This window comes from Hylobates moloch, unplaced genomic scaffold (assembly GCF_009828535.3).
Source record: "Hylobates moloch isolate HMO894 unplaced genomic scaffold, HMol_V3 SCAFFOLD_12, whole genome shotgun sequence".
In the NCBI taxonomy this organism is placed as follows: domain Eukaryota; kingdom Metazoa; phylum Chordata; class Mammalia; order Primates; family Hylobatidae; genus Hylobates; species Hylobates moloch.
This window is the reverse complement of record NW_026652287.1, coordinates 34453984-34481970: the sequence shown is the minus strand read 5'-3', so window position 1 is coordinate 34481970 and position 27987 is coordinate 34453984. Positions and strand designations below refer to the sequence as shown.

General features: G+C 46.2%; 1 protein-coding gene and 1 long non-coding RNA gene across 3 annotated transcripts; one reads left to right on the top strand and one right to left on the bottom strand.

Moving 5' to 3' along the window:
• Positions 1 to 11: 11 nt before the first annotated feature.
• Positions 12 to 27170, bottom strand: LOC116478164 (uncharacterized). Of its 2 annotated transcripts, none has more exons than XR_009209149.1 (3): positions 26710 to 27170; positions 9680 to 9732; positions 12 to 173 (listed from the first exon to the last, which is right to left on the bottom strand). It is a non-coding gene; the product is annotated as an uncharacterized LOC116478164 (long non-coding RNA). The 2 variants fall into 2 exon arrangements; XR_004250734.2 differs by lacking the exon at positions 12 to 173 and adding an exon at positions 1011 to 1131.
• On the top strand, positions 11850 to 17964 carry LOC116478156 (myeloid cell surface antigen CD33-like). The gene is made up of 7 exons (XM_032169107.1): positions 11850 to 11907; positions 11970 to 12350; positions 12556 to 12834; positions 13069 to 13116; positions 16505 to 16598; positions 16957 to 17031; positions 17416 to 17964. Exons 1-6 carry the CDS (start codon positions 11868 to 11870, stop codon positions 17021 to 17023), a joined length of 909 nt encoding a protein of 302 aa, XP_032024998.1. The 5' UTR covers positions 11850 to 11867; the 3' UTR covers positions 17024 to 17031; positions 17416 to 17964.
• Positions 27171 to 27987: the final 817 nt, after the last annotated feature.

The following is a 27987-nucleotide window of genomic DNA, read 5'->3' as shown; positions in this document are numbered from 1 at the left end:
CTTATGGGGGGCATGGATCCTGACGTCCCTGTATATAGTCAGCTGAGCCACAGGGTTCTCAACGATGCATTGGTGGTAAGTGCCCATCTGCTACCAGGCCAGACTCAAGAGATAAAACTTCACAAATGAGAAGTTTAGGAAGGAGTTGTTGTGGATCCAGCAGTACTTCAGATCTGGGAAAGAATAGGAGACACACTCCATTTCCACCTGGGAGCTGATCTCAGCCGTCACGATGCCATTGAAGGCATCAGGATTGCTCCTCAGCAGCACATAGTTAGGCCCATCTGCAGAGACAGGGAAGGAGGCCTGGGGCTGTGTTTCTGACCCTTTGGGGTCCTGGGTACCACCTCATGAGGTCCTCCTCCAGCCAGGAGGTTCCCCACTGTGCACCTGAGCTGACCCCTAGACCTGCCCCAGGCAAGGCAGCTGTGCCAACAACAATAACCATAATAAGAGCATCTGCCATGATCAGGGATCTACTGGGGGCCAGCCCCATGGTAGCCCTTTACATCATAATAAATTCATTGGAGTAAAAGCAAACACATGGGGCCTACTGTGTGCCAGACACTGTTCTAAGCTCTGTGCCTGTCCCCACATTTGATGAATTCCCAGAACAACTCATGTGATTGGTTCCACTATTGATCCATTTTATAGATGGAAAAAAAAACAGGCTCAGAGGAGAGTATTAGGACTTTATGACTGCAACTGACACAGAAGGATTGAGCCAGTCTCAGGGCCTGGGGGCAACCGCCCTGAGCAGCTGAAGCCTCTGGATCCTGGGTCTTGGTTCCAAGCCTCTGACCCGTAAACAGCTATATGGAGGTCAGAAATCCTTCATGCTTCGACCCCAGCTTCCACGGGATGGGCGCCATAGCATGTGTATTAGGAAATCTGACACGCCACTAAAGTGGTTCCAGAAGGAGATGTAAAGTTGATTTTAGAAGTGTGATTATTTTTTTCAGGTGAAAGATGTGAAAGAGTTTGATAAATTCCGTGAACACACCTGGAACATTGGAAGAATCTAACTGTTGATGTATTTGTAAGCTCAGTAGATTAGATTTCCAAGAACTGTCTGAGAATTTGTGGGGGTCTTATTGGGTTGTGAACTTGCCCCGGTAGGCAGCTGAAGCGCTATAAAGAAAAAAGAATGTATGGAATGCATAAGTGACTCTTTAAATCAAACTCTCTGTTTAAGGGAGCTTAGTCTGTTCAATTTCAGTAAAAGAGAGTGACAGTGACTATACTAAGTTTACAAGAAAAGAAGAAAGAAATCAACGAGTGGAATTTGAAGGGTCAAGGGGTTTAAACACTTAATAAACTGAACATCAATTTAAGAAATAATTGGCTTTAAGTAGTCCCCTATTTACACAAAAGCAGACCTCAGCAAAGGTACACTGACCATTTCTAATCTGAGAAGTGAAGACTGGGGTCCCTGTTTCACACTTGAGTGCACCAGTTCTGAGTAGTGAGGGCAGCTCCCAAGTCCACAGAGCTCAAGAGCCGGAGCTGATTCCAACCCAGACCAAGCTGGCTGCAGGCTGGCCCAAGATGTCTCTGGCCTAGTCCCATTTGCAGATCCGTGGTGAGTCCCAGAGGTGGACTTGTGTAGGAAAGAGCTGAACCCTGCCAAAAAGAGGCCTGGCCTTTGCTCTCAGCTACTGGGAGGGAGCCTCTAAGCCTCTGGAATGTCTCACCTGATTAGAGTGTCTTTGTTTACCTGAAAGCCTTGGACTTCACCAAATAGTCCAATAATATAACTAACGATAGGACTTTGGGTCACTGGTATCAGCTCTATCTGTGGAGCAGCTGAAACTAAGGTCAGCCATGTAGACAGTTATCCACATCTATGTGACAAAGCCACACCAGGACATCAAGGCTCAGGTGAGTGTCTCTGGTTGGCGATGCTCTATGCATGTTGTCACATGTCATGTCAGGAAGAATTACCACTGTCTATGATTCTACTGGGAGAGGACAACTGGAAACTCCCCATTTGGAATTCCCTGGACCCTGCCCCATTCTCTTCTCCCCTTGGCTGACTTTAATCTGTATCCTTTTGCTGTAATGAGACGTCACATGAGGATAACAGCTTTCAGTGAGTTCTGAGTCCTACTAGTGAACTATCAAAACTGAATGTGGTCAGGGACCCCCCAATGTGCAGCTGGCATCAGAAGTGAAGGTGGTCTTGTGTACTGCTCCCTAACTACTCAGGACTGCTGGATTAAAGGCTGTGCAGGTCGTTTGAGGATAGAAAGGACTCCTGGCAACACTGCCTGGTTTGAACCAAGCACTGCCACTTACCTTCCACGTGATCTCTCAGTTAAGTTGCCTCCCTCCCCTAAGCTAAGCCTCTTTCTACACCTGTAAAATGGGGATATGAGATGTTTCCTCTTCGTAGGGCTGTTGTGATGCTTAACTTCAGAAGCAAGTGGAGAATTTAAAATGTGGAATCCTTCTTAGCTAGGCTCTTGTGTCTGAGGTCCTTATTACTAAGGAAAAAGAGGGAATGAATACTGAGAAGAAACCATCAACCACGGCCACAGAGAGCATCTGATCAGCTCTATTTGGCTGCACCAGCATGAAGCATTCCTTTTAGACGCAGCATTGTGCCAAGTTCCTGCAGAAACATGTCCCTCCCTCCACCTAGACTGTGCACGGCCAGTGATGCCTGGTCTGAACAGTCAGGATGAAGATGGCAGAAGTGGCTTCATTCAGAGCCCATGGCATGACCCTGACTGTCTCATGCAACGAGACTCTCATGAGGACCCTGCTCTCAGGAGGTGGTGGTAGGCATGGAGGGCACCTCGACCTTCAGGGACTCACTTTCATTCTCTCAAGCAAACCCCAGAACTATACCTGGCCCATCTCATCCAGGATCCCCTATGACTTTGAGCATCTTGTCTGAAACCCTGTCTCTCCAGTCAGGAGTGGCAGCATCCAGTGCTCACCTAGAGACAGGAGGCAGCTTCGGGAGCAGCCCCCCAAAGCCCTTAATCTCTTCCTGGAGCTCAGCTTTGTACCTTCTTATCAAGAGAGCAGAATGTCACAGTCCCTCCCAGGGCAAAGTTTTGCCTGGCGCAGCCAGAGTGGACGCTAATAACAGTGACTCTTCCCTGTCTTTCAGGCTTGGAGACCACAAGGAATGTTAACCTGGGATCTTTGAGGAGCTATACACAAGGTAGATTTCTGACAGGTCCCTACCTGCGTCCTTGTGGCGCTATTTGAGCAAACCCCATCACTCCAAATGCATCACACCACCAGGGGGAGCCATGGAGTTGCACGATGCATAAGCACTAATCTTTGTCTACAACCTCCTGGGGGTAGGGATAAGAAGTAGATAGAAAAGGTGAGAGGCAGGAGCCCCGAATCAGCTTCCAGAGAAGATGGAAGTGAAATGGAGAAATAATAATAATGACATTAACAATAGCAATAACATTACTAATAACATTAAATAATAACTACTTCCTGTAGTTATCATTCCTGTTTGGTGAGATTGTAAATCTTGACATAGGTTAGTCTCTGAATGGGTGGGAGTCAGGTGTCCTTTTGAGTTTAAACCTTCCTTGGAGTAATCAGAATAACTTCCAAATAGGAAAGAATGAAAGAGACTATGTTTATTCATTCTGTACACTCTTAAAACATAAATTGTATTTTTGCTAGTTGCAGCTAAGACTTTTATTTTAAAATGGGGCACTAACTTTCCTTCCTCCTACATTAAAACATTTCAGAAAAAAACTTAAAATCTTAAAAATAATTTTAAATACTGGGATAAATTTCTTTAAACATAAATTTCCAATACTTTCTAAAAAAGGTTGTATCTATTTTAGAACCCTAATATCACTAGAACCCCAGAGAACATCCCCCCAATTTTTAGGCATAAAAATATTCTCTTGTCTTTCAGCAGACACTTCATCAGTTTACCTGCATCCATAACCTTGGATATGTATTCATATGGCAGAGTCTATAAGCTGGAACATTAAATAAAAAATTGAAATTGTGGGCGGCAAGCCACCCAGGCACCGAGGCAAGAGACCAAGGACACGAGCTCTTCCAATATAATAAAATATAAAACAAGAATAGTCATACCAGACATAGATTTTAGATATGATTATATATGAATATCATTAATCATTAGTTGGTAGTAATTACTCTTTATCCCAATATTATAATAATCCCCGCTCTATAATCATAACCTAGGAAAAACCAGGCCATACAGAGATAGGAGCTGAGGGGACATAGTGAGGTGTGACCAGAAGACAGTGTGAGCCTTCTGCTATGCCTGGACAGGACCACCAGAGGGCTCCTTGGTCTAGCGGTGATGCCAGCATCTGGGAAGATGCCCGTTGCCAGGCGGACCATGGTCTAGCGGTAGCAAAAGGTGTCAAGGAACAACACCCGCTACTTAGCAGACCGGGAAAGGGAGTCTCCTTTTCCCCGGGGGAGTTTACAGAAGACTCTGCTCCTCCACCTCTTGTGGAGGGCCTGACACCAGTCAGGCTTTCCCGCAGTTATCCGGAGGCCTAACCGTCTCCCTGTGATGCTGTGCTTCAGTGGTCACGCTCCTAGTCTGCCTTCATGTTCCATCCTGTACACCTGGCTCTGCCTTCTAGATAGCAGTAGTAAATTAGTGAGAGTACTAATAGTCTCTGATATGTAGAAATAATGGCGTAAGCTGTCTTTCTCTTCGTCTTCTCTCTCTCTCTGCCTCAGCTGCCAGGCAGGGAAGGGCCCCCTGTCCAGTGGACATGTGACCCACGTGACCTTACCTATCATTGGAGAAGACTCACATTCTTTACCCTGCCCCTTTTGCTTTGTATACAATAAATAACAGCGCAGCTAGACATTCGGGGCCACTACCGGTCTCCGCGCATTTGTGGTAGTGGTCCCCCGGGCCCAGCTGCCTTTTCTTTTATCTTTTGTCTTGTGTCTTTATTTCTACACTCTCTCGTTGCCGCACACAGGGAGAGACCCACCGACCCTGTGGGGCTGGTCCCTACAGAAATGATTTATTTTCTTCTAGCTGTTCCAAAAATAAAGCATACAAAAACTTTAAAGTCACAAATGTAAACTATTGTCAGAACAGAATGTTAAACATTTTTTCATTATTAGACATCATTAAATATAAATAAGTGATGAATAATATAGAAAATAATACTTATTGTTTAAGAGGCATATATGTGTGATAGAAATAAAAAGTCTGCATTCATTTAAGTTAGGTTACATTTATTTGTGGACACAAACAGGCCCACGTATGAGAGGAGAGAAAGGCAGAGGAGGGGAGCAGCGGGGAGGATGGTGCAGACTGGGTGGGCCCTGCTGGGCACACAGGAACCTGGAGCCTTTAGGGAGAGCAGAGACTAGACTGGGCTTTCACTCTAACAGAACCCCCGGCTTCCCTGGACAGAACAGGCCCAAGTGGGTCACGGCAGCCACACAGAAACTGGAAAGGTGCTTGCTGGGTCCTCCAGGAAGAGGGATAAGGGCTTGAAACAGGGAGGCAGGGGTGGCATAAGGATGTGCTTTTGAATGTGTGTGGAAGGTCGTGCTCACAGAGTTTTCTAATGGATGTGGTCAGCGAGGGGAAGGCAAGACCAAGGATGAGACCAGAATGTTCCCCTGAGCACCTGGAAGGAAGGAGCAGTGTCCACAGAGGACTTCAGAGGGGAGGCTTTCAGGGGCGATAATTCTGAAATCTCCCTGACATCCAAATGGGAACAGGACACAGACAGCTGAATGCAAATGCCTGGAGTTCAGGAGAGGGCTCCAAGCTGAAGATGTTTCAAGGCACAGCTGGAGCAGTGATGATCACAGATGAGGTAAGGAAGGGGTGATGACAGGCCGAGAAGAGGACACACATTTGTCATTGGTGCTTTCATGACAACATATGTTATCTTCAATGTTTTTGATAATAGTCACCCTAACAGGTATGAGGTGATGTCTCATTGTGGTTTGGATTTGCATTTCCCTGATGACTGGTGATGTTGATCATTTTTTCTCTGCCTGTTGACCACTTCTGTGTCTTTGGGGAACTCTCCATTCAAGTCCATCATGCTTTTCAAATCAGATTATTGGTTTTCTTGCTGTTGAGTTGTTTGAGTTCCTTATATATTCTGGATAGTAACCTTTTACCACATGTGTGGTTTGCAAATATCTCCTACCTTTCCATAAGTAGTCTTTTGCCATAAGTAGTCTTTTGTGATTGTTTCTTTTGCCATGCAGAAACAAACTAAAACAACTTTTTAGTTTGATGAAATTCCATTTATCTATTATTGCCTTTGTTGCCTGTGGTTTGGTGATGTCAACTTAAACATCACACAATTACCAATTTGGAAGAAAGAGCTTTATTTCTTACAAAGGATTACAGCCTGCAAGGTGACCATCCAGACAGGCTGGGAAGCAGAGCCTGCAGAAGAGGCTCAGAGAAAAGCACTTTAAGGGAGGGAGGAGAAAGACAGGAATTTAAACCGAATGGGCTGGCCAAGTATACACACTCAACAGGTTACAGAAGGAGCCTTGAATATTCAAGAAGGGGTTTTGACCCAAGCATATTGAACAAACATGCATGTTACATATAATCCATGTTCACCTTAGGATAGAGACTTAACATGTAAATGTATTACAATTAGGCCCTATATGTCAAAAGGTCTTTTGAGGACACAGCAGCCCTCAAGTGCACAGCCTCTGTAAAACTTGCCATAACCAGTCCATGCTCCATGTTCTTATCAAGAGAAAGTTACTGAAATCAGTCTTTTGTCCAATCACAAGGGTGTGGGGTCAGTGCCTGGTGGTGAGCTGTACGTTGTTTTAATATTACTTATATCGAGACCAGTGCTTACTTAGCTACCAGAGAAAAATAAACATATTGTGGCAGTTAGAACATAGTTTATTCTCTAAGTGTAGGGGTGTGTAATTTAACCCTTGCCTGGCATGGCCTCAGGTCTTGTATATGATTTGGTATCTCATTGCCACAGAGTCTGTTCTGCCAGTCTTATGACCTCCATTTTCACAATAAGGCTAATAAGTTGCTGTATCTCAACTGCAAAAGGAAGGGGCTATAATGAGGTGCGTCTGACCTCTCGTCCCATTGTAGCTGCAACTCAGTTTTTAAGATTTCTCTGGGGTCCCCTTGGCCAAGAGGGGGTCTGTTCAGTTGATTACAGGGCTTAGGATTTTATTTTTAGTTTACAGTATCTAAAAAAATCTGTGCCCAGATAATGTCAAGAAGCTTTTTTCCCTATGTTTTCTTCAAGGAGTTTTACAGTTTCAGGCCTTACATTTCCATCTTTAGTCCATATTGAGTTGATTTTGTTTACGTCTGAGATAACTGGCAATGGCAGCTTTGATGAACATGTGTGAAAGGGTGGGGGACTTGACTGGAAGCTAGTTTGGAAAATAACCAAAGAAAGGAAGGTAGGAAGAGTGACGACAAACAATCTCTTGAGGAGTTTTGCTGCAAATGTTACCCACCCTTAGCTGGGTGAGTTGGCCCTAGTGGGTCCTTTCTCTGCCCCCTGCCACTTATGCCAATAGAATGAGATCAGGATCGGCAAAGCAGAGAAGAAACTTTATTCATTGATCAAGAAATGGAGAAAGGGAGTTCATGTGCAAAGCACCTTCTCCCAGGGGTTGGTAAAAGGAGATCTTAAGGGCCCTTAGGGCAGGTAGGTGGAGACTGAGGCGGGCAGATCTGGAAAAAGGTGGGTTCCTCCAGGAGGGGCTGAAGCGTGCACACTCTTGTGTTTTCTTTTGCACTTGGCACCTTCTGTGCCTAGCAAGGCACAGTTCTCGCCCCTGAGTGGAGATTTTAGTATGGTAATGAAGCAAGAAATCAGGTCAAGGCCTGCACTGGGGCAGGAATCCAGGTCCAGGCAGCACTTCTGGGCTGAACTCAATCCCTGGCTGGTTCCTGTTGCTGGCTCCCAGCCTTTGTTTGTGGCAGCAAGTAGAGCTGCAAGCACAGGTTAGTTTCACAGGTTTTTGGAGCTTCCTGAGAGAACTGAGGTCATGTTGCGGAGACACAAAAAGGAACAGAGAAATGGATCTGGAGAAGAAGAATTTTCCTCAGTTCTTTCCCCATAATCTCCCAGAGGTGCTCAAATTCATAGACAAAGAAAGCAGAAAGATGGTTGCCATGGGCTGGGGGCAGGATGGAATAGAAAGTTATCATTTAGTTGGTACAGAGTTTCAATTTGGCAAGATGAAGAAATTTCTGGAGATCAATGATTAATAATTGCATAAGAGTGTGAATATACTTAGTGCCACTTACCTGTGCACTGAAAAATGGTTAAAATTGTAATTTTTTAATGTATATTTTAACACAAATTTTAAAAAGCACTAAATATTTGATCAGCCTCCTTGCCAAATAAGAAAAACTGATGGCAAATAATCACATGAAAGCATTCTCAACACCATTTGCTGTTATGAAATCACAGATTAGAACCAGAACGAGGTAGCAGTACATACCTATTAGAATGGCTACAAAACAAAACCAAAATAAATTTTTTTTAATCCTGATAATACCAAATGTTAATGAAAACGTAGAACAACCAGAACTCACATATTCTGCTGGTGGGAATATAAAATGGTACACCCACTTTGGAGAACAGTTTGGCAATTTCTTATAAATTCAAACTTACACATATGACCAAGCACCCGACTCCTGGGTATTTACCCAAGAGAAATAAAAAAACTAGTGTCCACACACAGAAATCTGCATGTGAATATTTATACTAGTTTTACTTTATAGTCACCAACACCTAGAAACAATATGAATGTTCACCAGCCAGTAAATGTATACAAAATGGGGATCTATGAAAACAATGAGGTATGAGTCAGCAATTTAAAAACAACAACAAATTATTGATATAAACACCCAGTCACATGGACGAGCCTCAAATGCATTAAACCAAGTGAATGAATCCAGATTTTAAAGGCTACATTTTGAATGATTCCGTTTATATGACATTCTTTAAAAGGCATATCAGTAGGGATAGAGAAGAGATTAGTGTTTTTACAGGAATTAAATAGGGAGGGACAGTTGTCTACCAAGGAACATCAGGAGGGAATGTTTTAAGTAATGACACTTGGTAGTGTCTTGACTGTGGTTGTGGGTATATAGCTACGTACATCTGTCAAACGTCAAATAATTGCATATGAGAAATACTCAATTGATGAAATTGATGGTACCTAAATTCAAAATACACTAGAGATGACACTACACTCTCACTAGAATTGTTAAAATATAAAGACTGATAATACCAAGTGTTAACACGGGTGTACAGCTACCGGAATTCTGGCACATGGCTGGGAGTAGTGGTAAAAGTCAAAGCCATTTGGATAACAATTCTGCAATTCCTACAAAAATTAAATATGCAGGCATTATTTGAACTAAAAATTCCACATCTTTTGTATAAATAAGTATAAAAACATGTCTATAAAAAGACTTCTACCTGGATACCTATAGAAAAAACCTGGAAAATCTTAAATGTCTATCAATAGGTGAGTAAATAAAAGATAACAGTATACCCATACAATGGAATACTACTTAGCAATAACACATTGTGAACTACAGGCATATGCAACAGCTCGGCTCAGTTTCAAAAAATGATTGCTGAGTGACAGAATACAGACACAATTTTTTAGTATATTTCTAGGAAATTCTCAAGTAGACAAACTAACTCACCATGACAGCGGGTATATTGATGATTGCCCAGCATAAGAGATGGGAATGGTGAGCTGCAAAGAAACATGGAAAACCATGAGAGTGGAAGAAGTGTTGTGTATCTTGACTGTGGCAGTCACAGCGGGGCTGCATACGCTTATGAAAACTCACTGAAATGAACATTTCAGGCGTGTGCACTTTATTTCATGTAAATTATGCCTAATAAAGTTCACTAAATACATCCAGTGAAATTCACATCTTCATATTTAACATTCTGATCCATAAATGCAATATAATTTGCTTTACTGTTAAGACCAAATTATTGCATTTCCTATTATGTGCTACATTCTTACTTTTTAAAGAACTTACAAGGTATTATGTTACTTATTAAAGACTCAATTCCTTATATATTAAGTAAGAATGCAAATGGCTCTCTACATTAGCAAGGACAAATGAACATTTATCTAGATAATACTGTTACAAAGATTTTACTAATATATGGTACCGAATATTATTATGCCCTGGACTTTGAGGATTTGCCAGATGCATACTACACAGAGTGAGATGGAAAATCATGTCACTGAACCTAAAATTTGTCTTATCTATAAACAGAATGGGCCAGGACATTTAATTGTGTGCTTGTCAGGAAGGTCATAGCTGGGTACAGTCAAATCTGTGCCACAGGATCTAGGAAGGCAGATTTCCAAATCTCAGATAAGAGATCAGCATGGCCACATTGTCTGAGTTTTTTTTTTTTTTTTTTTTTTTTGAGACGGAGTCTCACTGTCGCCCAAGCTGGAGTACAGTGGTGCGATCTTGGCTCACTGCAAGCTCCGCTTCCTGGGTTCACGCCATTCTCCTGCCTCAGCCTCCTGAGTAGCTGGGACTACAGGCGCCCACCACCACACCCGGCTAATTTTTTTTGTATTTTCAGTAGAGACAGGGTTTCACTGTGTTAGCCAGGATGGTCTCGATCTCCTGACCTCATGATCCACCCGCCTCGGCTTCCCAAAGTGCTGGAATTACAGGCGTGAGCCACTGCACCTGGCCTGTCTGAGACTTTTGACAAACAAGAGGGAGCAAGAGGGTTAGGAAACTTGTGAAAAACTAAATTCCAATTAATGCCCAAACAAGCAACTCACGAAAGAAAAAGACAAATAGTCATAAACATAAAAACTAAGCCTGAAATTTTAATTTTGTCTGTACATTCCAGTCATATTATTGGAAAATATTATGTCTTTGGGCCACATGTAACTGTGAGAAGCACATTTTTTCATGAAAGGAAATGCTAATCTCTATGATGAGGACCTTAAAAAAATCGCTCCTGCCCACACTACACTGAGAGGCAGCATTAACCAAAAAGAAGTTTCTTCTACACTGGTTCATAGAACATGTGTTCTTCTTTATGTTTTACATGAAGATGCTGCATGGTTCTTATTTTGGAGGTGTCATTGAAACTGCAAATCTGTATACTATTTATCAGGGAAAAATTCTATAGTCACATTTCTTTAAAAATACCCAATATGCTACCATGACACATGGCAAACTCATCAGTGTCCGCAGCTCTAAAGCCAGTGTGTGTGTGCTAAGGACATGAGGCTATGGATGGGGAGCATCTCAAGGGTAGGGGCCAGGTCAGTGCTATCTCTTCTTCTCTCCATCCCCGCCTACACACAGATGCTCACTATATATTTGGTGAATGAATGAATGGCTGCCACCTTCACTACACCTAGGACCACTCTTCATTTTTCCAGTCCCAGACACTCCCACAGACCCTACAGAATCCTACATCCTGCAGGATTGACTATCTCGTGGCTCAAAATGAGGCTGTGACTGTCTGGGGCCAGAAGTGACCAGTTCCAAGATGTAAACAGTGGTGCACAGAAAAACACTTCAGAGTGAGAGGGTTTTAGACACAGGTGTCCCATGCTTCAGATGTCCCCAGAGGTCCTGGTCCAGGCTCTGGCACTGGATGGAAGATCCGAGGTGGGAGGCAGGAAGTGGTCTCTGCTCCTTCTCTGCTCCCCTCTGGGCAGGTCTCTGAGGTCACTTGGCTTTGCAGTCTCCCTCCACTCTTTGCAGAGGCGGATGACCTCTGACCACATGTGGGTTTGAGGTTCCTCTTCTGTGAACTGCCAAGATCTCGTGCTCCTCCCCACAGTCCTCTTCTCTACTCACACAGGAAGCCCAGGAATCCTCTGCCTCAGAGATGCTGCCGCTGCTGCTGCCGCTGCCCCTGCTATGGGCAGGTGAGTGGCCCCGGGGAGAGGGCCCGTAGGGATGAGCCCATCTGACCCTCATGTCTCCACAGGGGCCCTCGCTCAGGATGCAAGGTTCTGGCTGGAGATGCCAGAGTCCGTGACGGTGCAGGAGGGTCTGTGCATCTTTGTGCACTGTTCAGTCTTCTACCTCGAGTATGGCTGGGAAGATTCTACCCCTGCTTATGGCTACTGGTTCCGGGAAGGGGTCAGTGTAGACCAGGAGACTCCAGTGGCCACAAACAACTCAACTCAAAAAGTGCAGAAGGAGACCCAGGGCCGATTCCACTTCCTCGGTGATCCCTCAAGGAACAACTGCTCCCTGAGCATCAGAGACGCCAGGAGGAGGGACAATGGTTCATACTTCTTTCGGGTGGTGAGAGGAAGAATAAAATTTAGTTACAAATATTCCCAGCTCTCTGTGCATGTAACAGGTAAGGCACGGGCTCCAGGAGTGGCACAAGGGGAAGGTTATGGGGGCCACTGGGAAGGGCTCAGATGGGACTCGTGTCCTGGAACGGGGATGGGAATAAAACATGTCAGGCTCAGGGGAGGAACTGGACCAGAGCCTGAGCTTCCCACAGGGCCGCACCTTGGATCCCCCTCCTGATCCTGCATCCACACCTCTGTCCTCAACAGCCCTGACCCACAGGCCCGACATCCTCATCCCGGAGTTCCTAAAGTCTGGCCATCCCAGCAATCTGACCTGCTCTGTGCCCTGGGCCTGTGAGCAGGGAACGCCCCCCATCTTCTCCTGGATGTCAGCTGTCCCCACCTCCCTAGGCCCCAGGACCCTCCACTCCTCAGTGCTCACGATCATCCCACGGCCCCAGGACCACGGCACCAACCTCACCTGTCAGGTGATGTTCCCTGGAGCTGGTGTGACCACGGAGAGAACCATCCAGCTCAGTGTCTCTTGTGAGTGATGGGGCCAGGATGCCTGGGTCCCTGAGGGTGTGATGGGGAGAGGACCAGGAGAGAGGAGGTCCAGGACTGGGGCCACTTGGTGGCTGTGTCTTGGAGGCCTCGCTGAGTAGGGGAACTAGAAGGACCCAAGCTGTCAATTGACATTTCTGCGGGCTTCTAGAGGAGCGCCTACCTTCATCTCACTCCCACCCCAACTAAATGAGAAATCCTCTCTTGCTGGCTTAGATCCTCTAATGAACCCAGTGACTGAAGCCTCCCTGGAAGACGGCACAGGTAGGACAGAGCCCCCATCTGGAGGCTGGAGGAGCAGAGCCTTCAGCTCAGGGAAGAGCTAGGCTCCTGCCTCATCCTGACTCACCATGGTAACCAGAGACTCCTTGTTGGCCAACTCAGGGACCCTCCCTATCCTCAGCTCCCATGGACACCTGAGCACCTGTCTGCAGGGACCAGCCCCACAGGGTTGGTAGGTTTTTCTCCCCATGTGCGGAGACAAGAGATTGTAGAAATAAAGACACAAGACAAAGAGATAAAAGAAAAGACAGCTGGGCCCAGGGGACCACTACCACTAAGATGCGGAGACTGGTAGTGGCCCCGAATGCCTGGCTGTGCTGTTATTTATTGGATGCAAAGCAAAGGGGGCATGGTAAAGAGTGTGAGTCATCTCCAATGATTGATAAGGTCACGCGAGTCACGTGTCCACTGGACAGGGCCCCCTTCCCTGTCTGGCAGCTGAGACAGAGAGAGAGAGAGTGAGAGAGAGACAGCTTATGCCATTATTTCTGCATATCGGAGACTTTTAGTACTTTCACTAATTTTGCTACTGCTATCTAAAAGGCAGAGCCAGGTGTACAGGATGGAACATGAAAGCAGACTAGGAGCGTGACCACTGAAGCACAGCATCACAGGGAGATAGTTAGGCCTCCAGATAACTGTGGGTGGGCCTGACTCATGTCAGGCCCTCCACAAGAGGTGGAGGAGTAGAGTCTTCTCTAAACTCCTCCGGGGAAAGGGAGACTCCCTTTCCTGGTCTGCTAAGTAGTGGGTGTTTTTCCTTGGCACTGACGCTCCTGCTAGACCACGGTCTGCTTGGCAACGGGTGTCTTCCCAGATGCTGGCATTACCACTAGACCAAGGAGCCCTCTAGTGGCCCTTTCTGGGCGTGACAGAAGGCTCACACTCTTGTCTTCTGGTCACCTCTCACTATGTCCCTTCAGCTCCTATCTCTGTATGGCCTGGTTTTTCCTAGGTTATAACTGTAGAGCGAGGATTATTATAATATTGGAATAAGGAATAATTGCTACAAACTAATGATTAATGATATTCATGTATAATCATGTCTATGATCTTGATCTAGTATAACTCTTGTTGTTTTATATATTTTATTACACTGGAACAGCTCATGCCCTCGGTCTCTTGCCTTGGCACTGTGGTGGCTTGCCACCCACACCTGTCCGCAGACTCCTCCACAGACTCCTCCAAACACACACCCCTTGGCCCCACAATAAGGACTGAGTGATATTCACACAGCAGGACTAGCCTTTGAGCCCCTTATCATCTACCTCCTAAATACTCCTCCAGCCTCAACTTTTAATTTTTCCCAGTAGTTTAATGTACTTCTGGACAGGTGATATAATCGCATGGGCAAAAATGCTAAATCCATAGCAGAGTCTGTCCTCAGATGCTTGTCCTCCTCCCCAGAATCAACCAGTGTTCATCCTGGCTGCTCTGAGCCCTGGTGTATTCCCTGGAAGGATCTCAGAGGTCGTTTGGTATCATCAGCACAGACTGTCCTCACTCTCAGACTGTGTAGTGTTCCATTGAAGAGTTGGATCCTAATTCTGTATATATCTTCTTGAAATGGAATATCATGTTTCTACCAACAGAAACAATGGATTGAACAGTCCTCTATCTACTTTGCCAGTGTATGTCTATGTCTGTGGAATCAGTTCCTTAAAGCAAAATAGCTGGGTCTTATGTTCTTTCTGATTTTGAGAGATATGGCCAAATTGTTCTCAATCAATGGTGGACATGTTTACATTCCCAACAGCATGGGGTGACAGCGTTTTCTTTTCTTTCTTTCTTTTTTTTTTTTTGAGAATCTCACTCTGTCGCCCAGGCTGGAGTGCAGTGGCGTTGTCTCAGCTCACTGCAACTTCCGCCTCATGGGTTCAAGCAATTCTCGTGCCTCAGCCACCCGAGTAGCTGGTAGACTACAGGTGCCTGCCACCATGCCCGGCTAATTTTTTGTATTTTAGTAGAGATGGGTTTCACCATGTTGCCCAGGGTGGTCTCCAACTCCTGAGCTCAGGCAACCTGTCCACCTCAGCCTTCCAAAGTGCTTGGACTACAGGCGTAAGCCACCGCACCCAGCCGAAAGTGTGTTTTCCTCAACCCAATGTGGAATGAAACCTTTTGCTTTTTGCCAGTATTAGGTGAAAATTGGTATCTCCATATAATTTTATTTATATGCACTTTTTAATTGACATAAAATTCACATAACAAATTCACAATTTTAGTCATTTTAAATTGTACGGTAAAGTAGCTTTTAGTCACATATTGTACAACCATAACCATGATCTAATGCCAGAACATTTTCTTTACTCCAAAAATCCACTCTGTACCCATTAAGCAGTCACTTCCCATTATCCCCTCCTCTGGCAAGCACTAATCTGCCCTCTGTCTCTACAGATTTGCCTATTTCTGACATTTCATATAAGTGGAATCACACAAAAAACAGCCTCTTGTGTCTGATTTTTTTCACATAACGTAATGCTGTCAAGGTTCACCCCAGTACTATGCATGAATACTTCATTCTTTTTGAAACCTAATATCCCATTGTATGGAGAGACCGTGTTTTGCTCATTCATTGTTCAGTTGATGGACATTAGAGCTGTTCACACTTCTTGGCTGTTACTGATAATGCTGCCAGGAACATTCATGTACAACTTTTTGTTGGAACCTATGTTTTTATTTCTCTTGAGCACAGCCCTAGGAGTGGAATTTTTAGGTCATATTGTAATTCTGTGTCTAACTTTTTGAGGAAATGCCAGACTGTTATCCAGTGTCAGCACCACTTTACATTGCACCAGCAATGTACAGAGTTGCAAATTCTCCATTTTCCTTTTTTTAAAGAACTATGGCCTTCTAGTGCATGTGAAGTAGTAACTCCTTGTGGCTTCAATAGGCATTAACATACTGATAAATGGTATTGAACATATTTTCATAGACTAATTGATATTTGTATCTTTTTGGAGAAGTTTTCACTCAAGGTCTTTGTCTACTTTTTAATAGATTAATTTGGGTTGTTTGTAATTTGAGTGGTTTGTAAATTACATGCCCTTTATATATGCTGGATAATACACCCTTATCAGATCCGTGCTTTACAAATGTATTTTCCCATTCTGTGGGTTGTCTATTCACTTCCTTGATAGTGCCAATCAATGCAAAATAGTTTTTAATTTTGATAAAGTCCAAATTATGTCTCATTTCTTCTTCCAACTGCTGGACAGTCAGGGAACAGTTTAGGGTGAGCCCTGGGCTGATGTGGTACAACCAAGGATGCAGGAAGGATCTGAAGAACCAATGTCCAAGTCGTCTTGGGAGAGGAAGGACATGGATTGTGGTTTAGCAGGTGAATGGGCCTCATCCCACCTTTTTGCAGGGAAATCAGGAACCGTGGCAGAGGTGGTTGTTTTGGCCATGGGAGTAGTGGCTGTGAAGATCCTGCTTCTCTGCCCCTGCCTCATCATCCTCAGGTGAGCACTGCCTGAAGACCAAGGGCAGGCATGGGGAGGGCGGAGGACATGATGCTGAATCCCAGAATCTCAGTTCTGAGGGTATGCAGACAGTTTACATGGTCCTGGGGCCAGGCTGGAGGCTGAATTGGTGGTGAGAATCACACATGGGACATTTGTGGTCAGTTTGTGTCTGTCCCAACTGAGGGCCAAATGCCAGGATGGGGAGCTTCCTGCTGTCATCAAGGAGGTCTAGACCTGCTCTTCCTCCCCGTGATCCCTCCAGCCTCTTAACAGGGCACAGGAAGGCGAGTTGGCTGCCCTTTCCTCCCCTCATGTGGCCACACTTACAGGTCCTTGTCTCTTCACTCAGTGTCAGTTTCCTCAAGAAGAAGGCGGTGAGGGCAGTGGAGGTTGAGGAGAACGTATACGCTGTCATGGGTTAATCTCTCAGGTGAGTGATGTGGGCCTCTCACCCTTCAACATCCTGCTGGACACCTCCTCCACAATGGCCTCCAGGATTGCTCTGCCCATCATGGCCAACTGTCTTCCTCCTCAAACCCACTTTTCCTGGGATGTGGGTTCTTCATCCTGCAGATGACACAGAGGCCTCATCTCTAGAGTCAGAACCAGGGTGTGGGTCTCCATCTTGACCCCCCTCCCTTTTTCAGATCCCATAAATTACTAGCTCTTGTCCCTCCTTCTCCTAAGCAGGGCTCATCTTGATACCCTTTTCTCCATCCTGACCCTGGTCGTTTTTGCAGCCTCACCTCTTCCCTGGTCAACCCTTCCCTGCTGAACCCTTTTCACTTCCTGCCTCCATCTCTCCCCAACACAGGCCTCCAGACTGTGCTTCCAGATGTCTCCTCATCCAGTTCCTCCACAGTCTGAATGGCCATGTTTCCTCTTCATTGCTGGAGAATGAAGTGTAAATGCCACCGCCTGGACCGAAGGCCTTTCACAATCTGTCTTCCGCTGGACTCTGCTCCTGATCCCCCTTCTCCTTGCATCACCCAAAGTCTCCCCACACCCACCAGGCCAAGCCCTCTGTGATTCTGAGACTTCGCATGTGTAGTTGCTTCTCCTGAAATGGCCTTCCTCCCCATTCCTGCCAATCCAGGTCCTTATCATCCTTCAGGTTGTCTTAAATGTCACCCACGTGTGTGTATTTTTGTGTAATTCTTGTATGACATTAAGCGGAGATGTGGCATTTGTTCATTAATTTGTAGACATATTCAGTAACTATAGTGAATATATATAATTACTATGTGCCAGCATTTCCGTATGTGCAAGAAGTTCATCAATAGATATAGACTCAAAGATCTCTGTCATCTAGCTGTTGTTCTGAAGAGCAGAAGGATACAAATAAAAAGAAATAAGTAAAATATTTTTTCTCATGTTAGACAGAAATATTTGTTTAGAGAAAAATAACACAGGGAAATAAGCACAGACTATACTGGGAAACAGTTTCTATATCTGATAGTGGAAAGAGGTGACGTTTAGGCAAAGACATGAAGGTGCTGAAGAGGCAGGCTGAGTCTGAATAAGAGAAAAGCATCCCAGGAAAAGGATAAGGGGAAGAGCAAGTGCATTGCTCAGAGGCAGCAGCAGGCCTGGGGGTTGTGGACTCAACCAGAGCCCCATGTCTTAGAGCAGAGGAAGGGTAAGGAGGGGAGCAGCAGGAAGGATGCTGCAGACTGCGTCGGGGGCTGCAGTGCATACAGGAACCTGGAGCCTTTGGGAAGGGCAGAGACACAACTGGACTCTCACTCTGACCTCAAATGCCTGGGTCAGAGCAGGCCCAAGTGGGTCACGGCAGCCACAGGGAGACTGGGAAGGCACTGCTGGGTCCTCCAGGAGGAGGGATGAGGGCTGAGCCAGAGAGGCAGGGTGGGGTGAGGACACGTTTTTGGATGTGTGTGGCAGATCAAGCTAATAAGGATCACAGGCTAATGATGTGTTCAGTGAGGGGAAGGCAATACCAAGGACGAGGCCAGAATGTTCCCCTGGGTACCTGGAAGGAAGGAGCTGTGTCCATAGAGGACTGAAGAGGGAAGGACTTTCTTAGGAAATGATTAATTCTGAGAATCCACCTGACATCAGAATGGGAATAGGAGGGAGACAGCTGGATGTAACTGTCAGGAGCTCAAGAGAGGGGTCCAGATTGGAGATGTTACAATGCACATTCAACAACTTGGTTCACTTTCCAAAAATATTACTGCTGAGATGACAGAATACAGACACAAATGAGTACATTTCCAGGAAATTCTCATGTGGACAAAAGTAACTCACCATGAGAGAGAGCATATCAATGGTTACCCAGCACAGGAGGTGAGAATGGTGAGCTGCAAAGAGGCTTAGAAAAAGCAGAGTTATGTGGGATATGAGAACTGAGCACAGGTGGGTAGGAAATGTAGGAAATGAAGTTGGAGAGACATGGAGGCTACAAATATTGCAGTGTCCTGAGTCCATTATACTTATTTATGCATTTGAGCAAAAGAGTGAGATGAAATGACACTTACTTTAGTGGGGTCACTCAGGCTGCAGTGTAAGAAAGTATAGACGAGAGGAGACCAGATTAGTGGATACAGAGATAATCCAGTGAAGAGATGATGCAGACACAGTCCTGGGTAAGAATGATGAATCTCATGTGGAGAAGTTGGGTTCTGGACACATCTTGAAGATGAAGCCAATAGTATTTGCGAATGGAGTGATGGAGTGCACGTAGGATAAGAGCAAAGATAGCTCATGGCCTCTGCTTGATAGGTGCCACAGATGTCACAGGTGAGTCCACAGATATCATAGATGTCATGGATATCCATGAAGACATCCATGACCTCAATAATATCACGGAGAGTCTGATTACACCTCCATAGATGTCACAGATGCCCACAGGTGCCAAAGATGATGCCCATGTGGTTACCCAGAATTGAGACTTAAATAATTTAACTGCCAACAACTAAAATTGCCAACCCTCAGGAGGAGAATATTCTCAAGTGTAGATCAAATATTGTTTTGGTTGCTGTAATTTGGAGGTGGTTCTGAGCCACCCATGTAGGGATCGTAGGTAGAAGGCAGGAGTCTGAAGCTCAGGAAAGGGGTCCAGGTGGGAGATACACAGGTTTGGGAGCCTCCACATTAAGGTTTGATGGTGGATAAACCCACAAAGAGGAGAAGGGGTCCACAGACAAAGCCACGGGACCCTCCAGCATTTAGTGTCAGGGAGAAGAGGTGGAAACAGCAAGAAGACTGTATAGAGCAGCCACTGAGGAGAAATGAGTGACCAGAAGAGTGCAAGTTCAGGTGCTGGTGGCCAACGGGGGCTGGAGTTTCAAGGAGAGACTGGACATTTGTTTCAAATGCTGGTAAGTCTGGTAAGATAGGGTTTGAGAAATGACTATTTGAATTTAGCTAAGTGGTATCACAACTGGTATTGACAAAAGCAGATCTGGTTGCCTGGTAGAGGAAGATCTCTTGACTAGAAAGAGTTCAAGAGAGAATGGAAGGAGAGGAGGCAGAAACTGTCAGTACCAAGTACTATTTGGAGAAACACTGCACCAAATCTAGAACCAAGAAATGGGTCTGCAGCAGAATATGGTCGTGCCCTGTAGACTTGCCATTTCTGGTAGCATCTGCTCTTGTGTCTCTCATGATACCATGTTCCGTTTGTGTAGGGCTTTTCACCCCTTGAGCTAACTGCATTCCCATGGCTTCCCCTACCACACTGTGAGCTCCACAAGGTCAAGGTTGGATCTAATTAGGCCTCCATCATTCTACTCTCTCCTATTCAGCTGCACACTGTCAAAATTTACAATTACCTGTATGTTTCTGTCTTCATCCCCTGAAGTACTGGAAGTCACAGCCCCCACCCCTGCTCTGGTATGCTTTGCTCCCTCCTGAGGATCCAGTGTCCAGCACATAGGAGGTCCCAGAGATCTGGGGTTCAGCTCAGGTTCAACACATGTATGACCTTGGTAAGTACCAAGTATCAACCGATAAGTGTTACCTGTGTTGCTTAACTGAGTAAGTGAAGCCTTAATTCAGAAACATTTGATGAAAAAAAAAATGGAAGAGTAAACAAACATCCTGTCAGGTTCAAATTTTCTTAATGGACTCTCTCTGCTTACTCTCCAGCCACCTCCCCACTGTCCTGCTCTGAACTTCTTTTCTCTCCACTTGGAACATCAGAAGAGGTCCAAGTTACATGGCCCCTCTGACCTCTGAAGCTCTTCAGGGGCTGCCCCCACCATGGGGTGAGGAGCTGCATTATGCTTCCTTCAGCTTTCATGGGATGAATCCTTCCAAGGACACCTCACAGGTCAGGACCCAGTGAGGAACCCACAAGAGCATCAGGCTCAGCCAGAATATCCAGATCCTCTATAGGCAGGGGGCCAAAGGCTGATTATTGGAGATTTAATACCCCACAGGCAATGGGTTTATAGACATTATGGAACTTTCCTGCTATATTAACATCATCTTAGACTTTGCAAGCAGGGAGTCCTGGAATCAAATCTGTGCTCTTTCATTTGCTAAGTGTATGATGTCACACAAGCTCCTTAACCTTCCATGTCTCCATTTTGTGCTCTGTAGAATGGGTGCAAGACATCCTATCTCACAGAGATATTGTGAGGATTAAATAAAGCTACACATGGAAAACACCACTCCTGGTGCATAGTGACAGTTTGGTGCATAACGGTTCCTTCTCCCTTGAACAGAAGGTGTTAGTGACATTTGGTCCAGAGTCATGGTGGTCTCATCCCTGAAACTGTATCAGCAACATGTCTGTCTCACTCGATGCTCAAAACCCCACCAGAGATGTCTTCCCTGACTTGCCCTCTAACATCATCTCTCTCTACTCTTGAATCTTTTCTTTCCATCTCACCTGTCTGCTGTCAAATTTTCTGTCTCCTTTAGGTCCTGCTACAGGCAAAGCCAGATATTAGCACTTCGGGAATTTTCTAAAACTCAGGGCTGAACATAGTCAAAATAGTTCCCTAGCTCCTCAACCCACAAGAATAATCTGAAGCTTCTCAACGTGAAATTCTAAGTAAGGGATCAGCAAACCTCATTTGTAAAAGGCCAGATAGTAGATATTTTCAGCTTTGCAAGCCATAAGGTCTCTGTTGCAACTATTCAACTCTGCCATTGTAGCACCAAAGCAGCCACAGACAATCTGCAAATGAATTGTATGGCCGTGTTCTAGCAAAATGATATTTACTAAAACAGGCACTCCACGGGCTGTAGTGTGCTGGCCTCTACTCTAGGTTCCTCTGAATCTCACCCAGTCTACTTCTCAATGGCACATCCTACACTCAAGCCATGCTCTGTGGACCCCATTCAGATGCATCTCTCCCCGTTGGTGTGCATCCACGTCCCTCCTCCACGAAGAGCTGTCGCCATGCCATCATCAGACTAACACCTTCTTATTTTTCAAAACGACCTCAAAAGTGGATGTCTACATTAAGAAGAAAGAGGGAAGCAGAAGCTCTAACCACCTTCCTAAAAAGCCTAAGTGAAATAATAAAAATCATTTTAAGAAAAACAGCCCCAACTTTACCAGCAGCACCCAAACCATGACGGGGTGAACGCATTATGCCATAAGTTCATAATGACCCTTAAATAAACAGATGGAAGATTCTGGTGTTGCTTTAAAAAGCCATGATGCAAAAACCTCACTCCCTTATCCCCCAAAGGGACAGCTGAGTCACATGTCTTTCTATGATAACGGCTGGCTGGTGATAGGGATCAATCTGTCCACTAAAACATTAAAAGTTAACAATTAGATTTCCGGTCCAGACTAGATGACATCAGCCCATTTTGTCCCTGCTCCAACTCTCTAGGCAAAACTATAAATCCGGTAGATGGTTCAAGAGACACCAAAGGAGAACTCTGAAGAGTGATAAGAAGAAGCTGAGCTGGTTTAAGACCCCATGACTGGAGGAACAACACAGAGGCCAGGGATCTTGCATCTCCCCCGACCTGAGGGAGGACACCCCACCATTTCACAGCCCCTGACCCAGCAGCAGAAGGCAGCTAGGCGAGCTCCTAAGGTTCATCCTCTCCTGGGTGGAAGGGGAGCCCCCCACCAACATCAGGAGAGTCCCACATCACTGGAAAAGGGGATCAATGTGAGCCAGAAACAAGTGGCCATGAAGCGCTATCATTCTCCATCAGGCCTGAGACTCTCCTTTTCAGCCCAGAGATACTGGGACCAGTGAGCAGAACTGGAAAAAGAGATCCAGTCATAGTGTCTAATATTCCTGACCCTTGGTTTGCCCCTTTATCAATTGTAAAGTCTAGTCTCTTACTTTCAGAAGTGTGTGGTGTGTGTGTGTGTGTGTGTGTGTGTGAGACACACACAGAGAGAGAGAGAGACTGGTATAAAGCAAGACATTTAAAAAGCAGTACAGAGGTAAGTAAACAGAGGAGCTTACCACGCCTCCTCCTTCCCTGTGGCTCAGCCAGGTGGCATGGACAGACATTGTCCACAGGAGTGACACTGCTTTTGAGTTAACTGGAGAAGTGGGAAAAGGGGCCAGAGAGAAGAGCCCAGCACCACCCAGTCCTGATTGTCTGCCCCACCCCTGACCATCCATCCCTCTCAAGCAGGCCTGGACACTTCTCACCCCTCTACCCTTCTGGGCTAGGACTAGGACCCTAGCCTCTGGGTTCAAGACCTTCTGCAGAGTTGGGAAGTATCTGAGCTCAAATTGTCACAGACAGTGACAGCTCCCCTGCCTGGGTCTTCCCAGGGGCCAGAATGTCTCCTAGTGGGTGGAGCATCATTCCTGGGAGCTGTGAGGCAGAACCTTGATCAGACTCCAGTGCAAAGGTGGCAGGAGCCCAGGGAAGGGTCTGGTGACTTCCTAGGTTAATGAAGCTGGTCAGGGGTAACTGAGACCCTCCAGGGTGTGCTTTCATCCTCAGACTTGGGCTCCTTACTCCCTATGGGTATTCACTAGGGATTGGTGTAGTTCCGGGAAAAGGATAGAATACATGGGTATCCCCAGTAATTAGATGGGAATAATAAAGCTGATCTTGGGTATCACCGGTAGGAAAGTGTTAATCACTCAAGATTCTTAGGATATTTTACAGCTATTACAAGACCTTGGGAAACAAACTTTCCTTGTGATGTTGCAGCTGTCCTCCCACTAGGCCTGAATAACTGCAAGGCTGCTACTTCTCTTTCTCCATCTGAGCAGATTTTCAATTTTTCATTCTGTGAAAAGATCTTCCTCTTTCTGTGTTTTCTGGCATTTGTGTCTGAAGCCTTCTGTTCTCTCTCTGTGTGTGATCTCAGACACTCCAAGGCTCTCACCCCTGATTTCTCCCTAGACACTTCCTGCAGTTTCTGTCTAGCTCAGGCTGTCCTGATCCCCAGAGTCATGAAGTGGCAGGAGGTCTGGGCCCTGTTGATAGGGCCCCAAGACCTACAGAGAAGAACTTCATGCCCTTCCAACATTCCCCTATGTGTGCCTTTCTGAGGGCTCAGGGGTGCCCATGCAGGGGCCTGGCTTCCTCCACATCTGTGGCCTTTCCAGGATCTACTACACCAGGTGATCACACTCTCCCCAAGGTAATCCCTTATCTAACCTTATCTAAGTCTCCCAAATCCTACAACAGGACTCGCCAGCTGGTCCTCCCCAGAGCTAGCCTTTTTTTTTTTTTTTGAGACAGAGTCTCACACTGTTGCCAGGCTGCAGTGCATTGGTGTGATCTCAGCTCACTGCAACCTCAGCCTCCAGAGTAGCTGGAACCACAGGTGCGTGCCACCATACCCGGCTAATTTTTCTATTTTTGGTAGAGGCGGGGTTTCACCATGTTGGCCAGGATGGTCTCAATCTCTTGACCTTGTGATCTCCCCACTTTGGCCTCCCAAAGTGCTGGGATTACAGGCATGAGCCACCGCGCCCGGCCCACAGCCAGCCTTTTCAGGCATCTGACATCACTACTGTTTTTTTCCTGGCAGGGTTGGAGACCTCTAGAGAAGGAAGGTGAGAAATATTTGAGTTCCTTTCTCTCTCAGGACAGAGGAAGATCCTGGACATGGGAGCCTGAAGGGAAGGTCCAGACATGGAGACTGCATGATCATTAGCTCCCAAACCTCTCTCTTCTCTCCTAACCCGCCTTTGCACATCAGAGAAGCTCTTTGCTGGTTTGGCCCTGCCATACACAGAAAAACCAAAGGACTTCTGTTCACTCTTATATCTGGCTTCAAAAACTATTCCCTATAGTTGTGAGTAAGCAAAGCAGGGAGAAGGAAGACATATATATTTTTATAATGCTTTATTTACCAAAATTAAAGAAGTACTTTATGCAAGATTGTGCTACTTGTGTGTTTACCTTTCTGTAGATTTGGTAAGCCTGCCAATCAACACATATTTATCACCTACTGCGCGCAAAGCAAGTCCACAGTGCTTTTGAAAGTTGTACGTCTTTGCCTTCAGGGACTCACTTTCCACAGTGGGACTTCAGTACGCAGTGAGGAAACTTATCCTCTCACCTGCTCCCTGCCCACCTCCAATCTGTTCTCCACAGGGAAGACAGAGTAAATTCTAAAAATCCACTTTTCTGCACCCTCCAGTGGCTTCCCGTCACCCAAATGGGAACAGCAGAAATTCTTAAGATGAGTCCAAGGTGTTACATGCAGTATCATATATATGATATACATATATGTATACACATATATGTACATAGTATGTGTGTGTGTGCATATATATATACACATATATATATATACACATATATACACACTATGCAGCCACAGAAAGGAATAAAATCATTTCCCCCAGCAACATAGATGTAGCTAGAGGCCATTATCCTAAGCAAATTAACACAAATGGAAAACCAAATATTGCATGTTCTCATTTATAAGTGAGAGCTAAACATTGGTTATACACAGACATTAAAACGGGAAAAATAGACACTGGGGACTCCAAAAGGGGAAAGCAAGGGAGACAGGCAAGTGTTGAAAAAATTCCTATTAGTCACTATGCTCTCACTATTTGGGTGACAAGATCAATAGAAGCCCAAACCTCAGTATCACACAATACACCCTTGTAACAAACCTGCACATGTACCCCCTGAATCTAAAATAAAATTTTTAAAAATGCTAGATTCAGATAACCACAGAAGGGTGTTCTCCAGAAATTACAAAATTTTCTATTGGAGACACCAGGAATCTTATTTTCCTTATTCTAAATTCCTTACAATTCTTAAAGTAAGTATGAGTATTAAATGAGCACCTAGTATGTACCAATCAGTTTTCTAAGAAGGGTGGATTTGGCAGAAAATGGAAGAGATACAATACTCTTTATGGAGCTTACATTTTAATGGTGGGATAGTCAGGTATAAGGAATAATTAAGTAGATTATAAGTCGTATTGATTGATGATAAGAAGTTTGGAGCCTTTTGGCTAGAATTGCCACCTTCCAGTGATGCCAAAAGAAAAAGAGGAGAGGCACCTGATATATGTTCTGTAAGCATTTTAGATAAAATGGAATTGTTCCTTTGGCCACATAGATGCTAACCTATAAGAAAGGTGATATTGTAGACATCAAAGGAATGGGTGCTGCTCAAAAATGAATGCCCCACAAATGTTACCACGCCAAAACTGGAAGACTCTGCGATATTACCCAGCATGGTGTTGGCATTGTTGTAAACAAACAAGCTAAGGGCAAGATTCTTGCCAAGAGAATTCATGTGCGTCTTGAGTATATCAGGCACCCTTAAGAATTGAGATAGCAGCCGGGCGTGGTAGCTCACACCTATAATCCCAGCACTTTGGGAGGCCAAGGCAGGTAGACCATCCTGGCTAAAAGGTGAAACCTGTCTCTACTATAAAAACAAAAAATTAGCCGGGTGTGGTGGCGGCGCCTGCAGTCCAGTATCGGGCCAATCACTGACTGGCTTATGGATGATTGACATAAAGACTGGGTTTCCAGGGAGCCCAGTAACTCACAGCGTGAACCCGATTAACTGGTCTACACAGGCGGTAACCGATTAACTGGGCTACACAGGCGGTAACCGTGTGACTAATGACTGAGTGCCTTACAGGCGACGACCTCCTAAGAGGCAGACTGGCAGCAGCCCAGCTAACTGCCGGCCAGGGCAGGCCATGGGGGCGCGTTACCTGGTTGTCTGAGGAACTGGCTGGGGCGGGGACTGACGCTGACTCTCAGGGCGCTGCCCTGGTCACGGCCTCAGCTCCTCACGGGCCGCCTCACTGGGGCGATGGCCACTGGCTGCCCTCGGGCTGAGCAGGTGACTGGCGTGGTGGAGGCGGAGGAATGCGCAGCGGGCTCCTGGTGACCTCTTGAGGGTCCGCGGTCTTGCCTCGTGACTGATCCAGAATTGGGCTTGGACCCCACAAGGGGCTCGGGGGCCTCGCGGGCCTGAGGGTGACACTGGCGGCCTCACGGGCCTGGGCTGCCCCACGCTGGGACGCCCCGCTCTCCTGGAAGCCCACTTTGCACAGTCCCGATACAGGTCCCGCAGCCGAGGACTGCCGGGGACGCCCACAGGCCAGGCACTGCTGTGAGGCCAGGAATCCTCCGTCAGCCGCGGAGAAAGCGGTGTGAAGGCTCTGCTGTCGCCCTGGGCCCAGCCCACGCGCCTCGCACGTTGTGCGTCTACCCCACAGCCAATCAGTGGCTGCACAGGCCTCTTTAGTAGCCAATCAGCAGCTTCAGGTGCCTATTGCGCAGCAGATCTGCGAGGCAGATGGAGCTTTCTCCCACTGACACTTGCCTCTGGGAGCTGACGCACAGCCAATCAGGAGCTGAAAGTGCAAGTCCCTCCCCGCGCCTTCAGGCCCAGAGGAATCCTACTGGCTTGAGTCAATCAGCAGCCGCGGGCGGTGCCAGGAACGTTTGGGCGCCAATTTTCTTCTCAGCAAGTCCTTTCCTGACCAGGTTATTGAAACTACGCTCCTCTCCAACTAGCCCTGAGGACTCCGTTCCTCTTGATTAAATCTGCTTTATTTTCTCACACTTTACCCACTGCACACTTTCGAAACACTTCTTGCTACTCAACAATATTTTTGTGGCCGCCCCGCTAGGATACAGGCTCACTGCAGGCAGAGTTTTTGCCGTTTTTTTTCTCACCGCTGTTTCCCCCACAGCCTTCGGCTGCGCCCTGCTCGCTGCTCTGGGATCAACTTGCCTTTCAGGCAGCCCTGCCCATGTCTCACCTCCCAGCTCACCTGTCCCACCTGCCCGCGGATCCTCGCCCTCTCCGCTGGGCTCCCACAGCCCCGTCCTCCCTGCTGGCTCAGCCCGGACCCCTCCAGGCTGTGCCCGCCTCTATCTCCCCTGCCCGTGGCGGGTGCCCCTCCAGGCTCCGCCTCGCCCACCCAGACGCCCAGGTGGCTCCGCCCCATAAATGGGAGGCAACTGCCCAGGGTGCAGGG

Bases quoted from the DNA above. Each gene is read 5' to 3' on its own strand.
- LOC116478156 (XM_032169107.1), top strand. From the start codon at position 11,868: ATGCTGCCGCTGCTGCTGCCGCTGCCCCTGCTATGGGCAG. The intron at 13,117-16,504 runs GTAGGACAGAGC...ACCTTTTTGCAG, and splicing joins CTCCCTGGAAGACGGCACAG to GGAAATCAGGAACCGTGGCA. The intron at 16,599-16,956 runs GTGAGCACTGCC...ACTCAGTGTCAG, and splicing joins CCCTGCCTCATCATCCTCAG to TTTCCTCAAGAAGAAGGCGG.